The 8,969-nt window shown below is 30.7% G+C and overlaps 2 protein-coding genes across 7 annotated transcripts; both read left to right on the top strand.

The window, feature by feature from the left end:
• Positions 1-231: 231 nt before the first annotated feature.
• LOC107409025 (probable WRKY transcription factor 75) lies at positions 232-2,206 on the top strand. The gene is made up of 2 exons (XM_016016458.4): positions 232-725; positions 1,856-2,206. Exons 1-2 carry the CDS (start codon positions 316-318, stop codon positions 2,031-2,033), a joined length of 588 nt encoding a protein of 195 aa, XP_015871944.1. The 5' UTR covers positions 232-315; the 3' UTR covers positions 2,034-2,206.
• A 2,952-nt stretch (positions 2,207-5,158) lies between these two features.
• Positions 5,159-7,739, top strand: LOC107408885 (squamosa promoter-binding-like protein 13A). 6 transcript variants are annotated; one of them, XM_016016314.4, is made up of 4 exons: positions 5,159-5,306; positions 5,893-6,358; positions 6,568-6,707; positions 6,959-7,739. In XM_016016314.4, the coding sequence occupies exons 1-4, from the start codon at positions 5,285-5,287 to the stop codon at positions 7,471-7,473; spliced, it is 1,143 nt and encodes a 380-aa protein (XP_015871800.1). In that variant the 5' UTR covers positions 5,159-5,284; the 3' UTR covers positions 7,474-7,739. The 6 variants fall into 6 exon arrangements, with proteins under 6 accessions (XP_015871800.1, XP_024925872.1, XP_024925871.1 ...); XM_025070104.3 differs by having other exon boundaries at positions 5,270-5,300; XM_025070103.3 differs by lacking the exon at positions 5,159-5,306 and adding an exon at positions 5,321-5,736.
• The last annotated feature ends 1,230 nt before the right edge of the window (positions 7,740-8,969 follow it).

Here is an 8,969-nt window from a genome sequence, read left to right as displayed (position 1 = left end):
AAATATTATTAATTTATATATTTATATGAATAAATAAATATTTAAATATATAAATAAAACAAATCAATTAAATATTATCACGTGATTTACTAAAAATTTAATAAATATATTAATAACTTAAATTTTATTATTTAATTTATAATATGGATTACATCATTATATACGCAACTTTTTAGCCACACTCAGCCGCCTCCTCTCCTCATCCCCTTATATTAGCTTATAGTTTCCACCTGAATGTCCATATATTCTTCTTCTTCTTCTTCTTTCTTCTTTGTTCATTTCTTCTTCTTTTCTTCTTCATTTTTCTAACTATTTATGGAGAATTATCAAATGTTCTTTCCTTGTTCATCTTCAATGGGTCAACCATCAGGGTTTCCTATGGCATCAAATATGGGAGCTGCTAGTTCTAATATGGGTTTTAATGGTTTACAAGGAGAGAGCTTAAATGGGTTTTTAAATTTGAGGACAGAAAACCAAGTCCGGCTTGTGAGAGAAGAAGAAGAAGTCGAAAAACACCATTCTCAAAGTGGAAGCATTACTACTAGTGCTGATCATGGGGCTGAAAATGGTCAGGCAAGAATGTTAGCTGGGAGGAAGAAGGGGGAGAAGAAGATTAGAAAGCCCAGATATGCTTTTCAAACAAGAAGTCAGGTTGATATTCTTGATGATGGATATCGATGGAGGAAATATGGTCAAAAGGCAGTGAAGAACAATAAATTTCCGAGGTAATTATAATTTCATTAATTACTTAAATTTCTTGAAATATTCTTAGATCATCTTATTTTCTCTCTTAATTCTTAATGTTTTTTGATCCTTTTTCTGATGCTGTCCGGTCCCTCATTGGATATAAGATCTAATTGTAATCCTTAATTATCATTTTCTTTCTATTGCTTTGAGAAAATTGAGATTCTTTATTTGAACATAATTAATAATTACACATGTTCACACACATATCATATATATATATATATATATATATATGATTTGTGTGTAACAACAAAATGATATTCAATCTGCGTGCATCGATCGATCTAAAAGGTTACCTATATGTTTCAATATTTCTATTTAATCTCTTCAAGCAAAAGCTATCGGGAATTAAATGATTAATTAATTGCACATGCAAAGAATTTCCCTTAAGATTTGATACGAAAATTAACCCAGGACAATATAGAATTACTTGCTTTCACAGAACTGTCTAGTTAGTTCATAGTTAGGGTTTACACGAATATAATTAACTAATGTCTACTTATAGACATTGCTTCTCTAGAAGTAACAGTATATGTAACTTTGTTGATTGTTGGATTTACATCATGTTAGTACGTATTATATTAATTTTTCTATATCTATATTTTGATTATTTTTTTTTAAATAAAAAACAAAATACAAAAGTTACTTGAAGAGAAGGAAACTTTTTATTTCTTTATTATTATTATTATTATTATTATTGTTATTACCACTACTACTACTACTTCAAAAGCAGAAAACTGATCTATTAATATCATTCCAGGATTACGTTGAAAATTGAGTTTTCTATAATTTTTCTCAAAATTGATAGATAATAATATTGTAATTTCAATTTAATAAGAATGTAGCATGCAACAAGTCAGATCACCTATAATCACCTTCACATCATTTCAACATGAAATTAAGATCACTCTTTACACACAACTATTCGACTATTCAAATATAAGTAAAAGAGCAGTAAGACAAATAAAAGGACATGAAATAGCAGATAACCTGAATTCGGTTAAAGCATGCGATTATATTTGATGATTTGTAAGTTAGATGTTATTACATATTCTTTTATGATTTATTAATTATATGGTTGATAATTAATAATGTTATATATATGCAGGAGCTACTATAGATGTACATATCAGGGGTGCAATGTAAAGAAGCAAGTCCAGCGCCTAACAAGGGATGATGGAATTATAGTGACTACTTATGAAGGGATGCACTCACATCCAATTGACAAGCCTACTGACAATTTTGAACATATCTTGAATCAGATGCAAATTTACACTCCCTTTTGAACTACAAGTTGCTTACTCTTCCGTTTTGTAAAACAATGTCCTGATGCAGATACTAAGCTAGATTATGTAGCCTATATATAGGAAAAATAAAAATTATGCTTTGTGAAGTGACCTGCATAATATATTTCTCTCTAGCTATGAATTGATATATATTAAGGTTTTGTTTGGGATAATTTTTATTTTGCTTCTTCAAAGATGTTCAAAAACTGCCTTTAAAGGGATTTAGTTAGAAGATCTTTTGGAAATTTGAATCGTTTCTAAAAAACTCTCCAACATTACTCTTAAAGGCAGTTTTTAAGCTTTAATCAGAAGTGGCTTTTAAAAAAACCAAACTAAATAGGGTCTAAGTGAATGTTGAGTAGTTATTTTGAAATACCTAGAACCACTTAATTAAAACATAACTTTTACGGGTTTATATTCTTTAATTTAGAGATAATCTATTATTCAGTTTCGTGTGCTTAAGTGGTGATAGCTAGCTGTGTAACAATATGAAAATTGCTAAATTAATGCGTGATTTATGGTTGTTTTTTATTTATGGATCGACTTCATATATATGCATGCATATATATATATATATATATACATATAGTCTGTCAAAAAATGTTCTATAAAATGAGTTTTAAAATGTGATATATATTATTTATAATCATATATATATATATATATATATATATATGTATATATATGAATCATTAAGGGAGGGGACGTTTATGTATGTATGCATCCTTACATACATATGCACGTATATCTGCTGTTAGTACCTACGTATATCCAAGTAGTGTAAATGATCGAGAATGTATTAATTAAATAATATATACATAGAGGGAGTAAGGGTTGAGTAAGTATAATTTTACAGATAACGACATTTATTTACTAAGTGGATGTTGGTATACGCATTTATGTGTATAGAAAGCAACACAGGATGAAATTGTTCTTAATGATTTTGCTAAGCGCCAGTAAAGAAAGATTGTCTTTAATTAATTGAACGGATAAGAAAGGACAATAATTGAATACAGCAATTGAAGTAATTGTACAAGCTGCAAAAAGTGAAGTACATACTATGGCATGAATTTAATTTTAAGTTTGGAAAGAAGAAAACCCTTAGCAGAAACCCTAGGGAAAAAAAAAAAAAAATTCAAAAAAAGGCCTCAGTAGAGACAGTAAGAATTGATTTCATCTAAAATGACTCTCTTTGTATTTTGGATGTGAATTTTCTCAATTTGCATTTGTTTTGTCAAACATTTTTTAGGTTTTGGGGTGTAAAACAACATAGGTAGATTCCTTCTTGGCACCATTTTTTTTGTTTTCAAATTATGATTTATGACAAATATATATCATATAAGAAAAACTGAAATTGGGTATGGGAGAAAAGGTTGGTACTGAAACGCTTGTGTTTGTAAACTGCAAGAAATAGAACTGGATGGCTGGACTTCCAATGCTAAAGTTGAGCCACACGTGAGATGGAATGAGAAGCCCAAATTATGAAAAAAAAGGCCCAATGTATAATATAATATTATATTTTTATAAAATAATATATACAAATATATATATATATATATATAAAATATCTATAGGTCAAAGTACCAAAATTATATAGAATTGTAGTAAAGGCTAGTTTGATTCCGTCTATGAAAATGACTAGACCATAGGACACAACAGCTGTTGAGGTTTGGAGAGCCAACACTCCATATAAGTTAAAAGAACTCCCTTGGTTAAACAAAGGCCTCATGTTTTTCAACAGGATGGACACCCATCAACAAACCCCTTTTTTTTGTTTTTTCCCTTGTCTTTATCTTTCATGACCTAGCTTTTTGCTTAGTCTATTTATATGTTTAAGGCTTTTTTACTTCTTCAGTCTTCAAATTCTTGTTTGAAATTTGCTTCCCAATTATTGTTTTCATTTCAATATGCTGCTAACTAGTCCTCAAACAACTTAATTTTGATTAAAAAAAAAAACTTTTTAAAATAGTCAGAGAATTGAAGTACTTGTGGAGAAAATTTTTGTTCCCTATTTCCCTTACAAACTATGGTACCGTTGGGTAGAAATTAATTAATTGGCCAATTGAATTTTGTTTAACTGAAATATCATACTAGTTGGATATTGGAGGATTTAAACAAAAATAAATATTGTACGAATTTTTGTCAATTTTCTTATTGATCATTAGAAGACACATGGGATAATCCTACTCACTCCTAAGAAAGGATTTAAGTAGCTCACACTGGCTCCTCCCAATTTCCTTGTTCCATAACTAATTTAACCAGATAAAAAGAAATGAAAAAGAATCATATATAGTACAGGCAAAATGGATTGGAGTAAGTAGTACATAAAATACCCCTTTTCTACTATATAATAAATATATTGAATGATGGGAGTTAGTAGTATATAATATACCCTTTTCTACTATATATTAAATATATTGAATGATGAAATTTGAGAAGAATGTTCACATCTTGCTAGGTAAGATATGGTATATTATGTTAATAAACTATTTTAATATTATGTCTATAACATAGGTTTATATTAAGATAGGTTTAATTATAAAACTTCATTTCGATAAACAGGTTTAATTAGAAAACTTCATTTTCTAATGACTAGCTAGTGACAAGGACACCTATACCAATATGCCTATAGCTACAGCTATTACCTAACATAAGGTGGTGTGTCCCAAAATCATGAAACTTAATTATTCAGTAAACTTTCCATCACTCTGTATTTTTGTTTTTATTTTTACTTTTTATTTTTATGTACATGTGTGTTCAATTTGAAATCTTATCTTTCTTATTTTAAGCTATCTCAATGTACACTAAAATTTTCAAGTCTTTAATCTGATACCACATTTGAGGCAAATCATCGTTTTGCGGAAAAACAAATGGACCATTCGTCATGGATTGTGAAACAAATAGTTTAGATAAACATATATATATCTATATGCTTGCTTGGCCTGTCTTATTGATTCCCCAAGTTTCTCTTTGCTCCTTTTCTTCCATTATGATTATTAAATATTTGTTAATTTGTCAAGTAAAGTTGAAAGTGACATTACCTGTCTCCATCTTTACCATACCTTTCTTTCTCTTTTTATCCCTCCCCCACTTTTTATTTTTATTTTTATTTTTATTATTCTCTCTTTATTTTTTCCACTTCAATGGTTCATTATATTTAAGAAATCCAAAGTGGACCCCGGAAAAGAAAGGAAGGGACAACCACAGAAAAAGCAGAAGCTAGGGTTAAACAAATCCCACCAAGACTGAAGATGGTCCTTCTTAAGGGTTATGGTCTGCATTTTTATAGTATTTTATTCCCTACTTAGTGGTTCATTAATTAGATTATTTTGTTGAGCCACTTAGTTATTCCAACATGATCAAATTTGCAATGATCCTTTGACCCTCCCTACAGGAGGGGACAAGGAATATAGTGCTTCTTCTTCTACTCTCTTCAAATCCCGCTTCTTGGAATTAAGTTCCTCTGCAATTTTCACTGTTTGGGGGGTAGTTTATAACCATATATAGATATAGATATCATATATGTGAACTCTTGCAATCTATATGTATTTTGCTTCAGATTTCTTTCTGCAACTAAGGAATCAAAAAGGTTCAGAAACCACTTTCTCAATTTGCTTTCTCAAGTTAGCCCTCTTTGCCCACAAAGAAACTTTTTTTCACGAACTGGGTTGTTTCCGTTTTTGCTTTCAGCATCTGTTAAGAAGTATATACATACTGGTTTTTCTAACATCAATTTTGTTTTTTTCTCTTAGATTTTGGATATAGAATTGTAGAAAATGTTCAATTTGTGATATTTACTATGTGGTGAGAAAAATTAAGGTAGTAAAAGAAGTATAATATGGGCTTTTGTCATGTACAGGAAACCAAGGGGAACAGATTGAAAAAGTAGATGGTGTTATGGAGTGGGACTTGAAGGAATTTGCTTGGGAATCAACTCACGAGTTGGATCAGCAAAAAGAAGAAAGCGACCTTACTGCTATGGTGGAATTCAGCACTTCGAAGAAACAGACAACAACAACAACAGTAAATGGATCTTCAGGGGATTTGAAGCTTACAGTGGTTGATTCTGCAGAACCAGTATCATTCAGCAAATCAAACGAAGCAAGAACAACCTCAATCTTGGCATCTTCACCAACATCTCCAGGACCATCATCAAAAAAGGTTAATGGAGCTCAGAAAGTTTCATGCTTGGTAGATGATTGCAAAGCAGACCTCAGTAGTTGCAGGGAGTATCATAAGCGCCATAGGGTCTGTGAGCGCCATTCCAAGACCCCAACTGTGATGGTTAAGGGTGAAGAAAAACGATTCTGCCAGCAGTGCAGCAGGTAGATTGATAATAATAATATGATTATAATCAAAGCAAATATGCTTTTGGTATTTTTTTTTTCTTTCTTTTTTTTAATTTCTTTGCCACAATGATTGATCATGATATGGTAGAAATTGTACTATAATATTATCTCTGTTCTTCTCGTGCTGGTATGGTATATAATATTAGATATCAAGTTTTTTTTTGCTTTTGCCAAAACTTTTTCAGATTCCATGCTCTTGGTGAATTTGATGAGGTGAAGAGAAGCTGCAGGAAACGTCTTGATGGACACAACCGACGCCGGAGAAAATCTCAGCCGGAATCCCTCTTGTTCACTTCCAAGAGCTTCTTGTCATCTGCTTACAAAGGTTTGGATTGGACCAATTTCACTTATTTTCTGGTTGACCATGCTCTTATATACATATCTATACATATTCTGGTATCTAAAATTCAACAGCAGAGAGAATTTTGGCTCTTAATTGTGTTGCATGTTGATTCTCAATCTCTCCATTTGAAAAATTAATGTTGTTATAAGATTGAAGTGTTTTTCCTGTTTAATTATCAAGTCCTTCAATTTATTTTATTTTATTTATTTTTTTGTTTTGGTGCAACTTTCCAGGTCCCAAAATCTTGCACTTTGGCAGTCCTCCACAGATATATGCTCCAACCGCTACTACTACTATGAGAAATGGATCAGAACCTTTTGTTTATGGTCGTCAACAAAGAAACAGACCTCCAGATTTCTCCAATGGGAGAGACACCCAATTCTTCTTCTTGCAGGAAAATCATCCTGAAAAGAGCAACCAAGCAACCCCAGAAGCATTCCTCTGTGACTACCCAATTCTGAACACCATTAAAGGGCAAACAGAAAAGGTACCAAATGAGGTTTCGACTGGTGGTTGTGCTCTCTATCTTCTGTCATCAAATCCATCTTCACTGCAAATTCCAGCAGGGATGGATGTGAATCATCATCTGGTGCAGTCTAATGATCAGATGCACCAGAGTTCACTTCAGTTTCCCAACTCCTTCTCAGCTTTTGATCATGGAAAAGACAAGCCTCAAAATATGATCCTTAGAATGGGTCCTGATGGCCTGTTGGAACATGTTGGAGCTCCCCAAGCCTTTCCAATTTAGTTGGACTGGTTTTTGCTCATTGATGATCATGAACTTTATAAGATTGTGGAACTTGTACAAGTTTCTCATCTTTGAATAAATTATTTATATATATATATATATATATAATTAGGTACTGAACTTATTAAATAAAAAGCTACCAAGCTTCTAATTTTGGAATGCCAAAGGTCTTGATTGCCTCTTTCCCTTCCAGGGTTAGTCTTACTTGGAGCTTCTAGGATGTTAATTTGTACTTTCTATGCATTAATATATCTCTTTCTGTCCTACTTTCTTAATTACTAAATAATTTCTTTTCCTTTTTTTTTATTTGTTAAACTATTTGCCAAGAAATGTGTGTCCGATTGGATTGGATAGAATCCTGAATTTGTCTTCAATATTATTTGGTTTTGTTTTATTATATATGAAAGAGAAAGCCATGTGTCTTTCATTTTTTATTATTAAAGTGGATAAATAACCAGTTTTGGTCTAATTTTCTTGGTTTCTTTTCTAGCTACTCTACTAAACATCAAATCTATAAAATAGATAGCTAGTATAGGTAGTTGAATGGGATTGGAATCTGCTTTTAATCTTTAAATCAAGTATATGTAGACATGTTATGTTACAATAGGCTATTGATCAATTAGCTGTAATCTAGCCATGGATTTTATCCTTATCAATTAGTTGTCATGCAACATAATATCTTCGATGCTATCCAACAGAAAACGATTATATATTATATACACACCACACCTATGTATGATATGCTATCGATGTGAAAAATGACCAGCACCATTAAAAAATATATGATAAAGACAAATAAGGAGTTGGAATTATGATTTTGTGAAATGGGGTAAGTAGTTCAAATTAATTAATATTTGATGAGTATGATATATAATATAAAATGATTGAGAAATAAAGTCTAAAAGTCTTGATGACAATGATTTAACCCAACATCCATCTTTTTGCTGTGCTGCTATCTATATCCACCGCATCATGACTCTTAACCTACTATTACACACAGCTAACCACCCTATAAACTACTCTAAATTTTCAATTGCAAGTTGCAATATATATATATATATATATTTATAATTTTTATACTCTGAATTTCATTAACAGTTTATTTATAATCTCTTACCGTCAAATACAATACAAAGGATTATAGTTGTTCGAATGTGTTTTTGAGCACATCCCTCGTGAATGAATCTTCTCCTTTTTACGGTGTAGAAAAAGGAGAAATGACATAAAAACTTTTAATTGAAAATAATTACAATGATTTACTTTGAAATAAAAAGTAATCAACTGTATTTTTGATTGACATCCATTAATGAAAAAAAAAATAAAAATGATTGACATCATATATATTTTCATGTCACTAGTCAAAAGATATATATATATATATATTTTTTTTTTTCCTTTCTTTTATAAATTGATTTTAAACAGCTAACTTTTCCCTTTTATTTAATGGACATTGTATTTATGTTTAAAATTTTTTAGGAGTGCAATAAATTTTTTTT

Source organism: Ziziphus jujuba, chromosome 9 (assembly GCF_031755915.1).
Source record: "Ziziphus jujuba cultivar Dongzao chromosome 9, ASM3175591v1".
Lineage (NCBI taxonomy): Eukaryota > Viridiplantae > Streptophyta > Magnoliopsida > Rosales > Rhamnaceae > Ziziphus > Ziziphus jujuba.
Note: the sequence above shows the minus strand (reverse complement) of the source record. Positions and strands in the feature narration are given on the sequence as shown.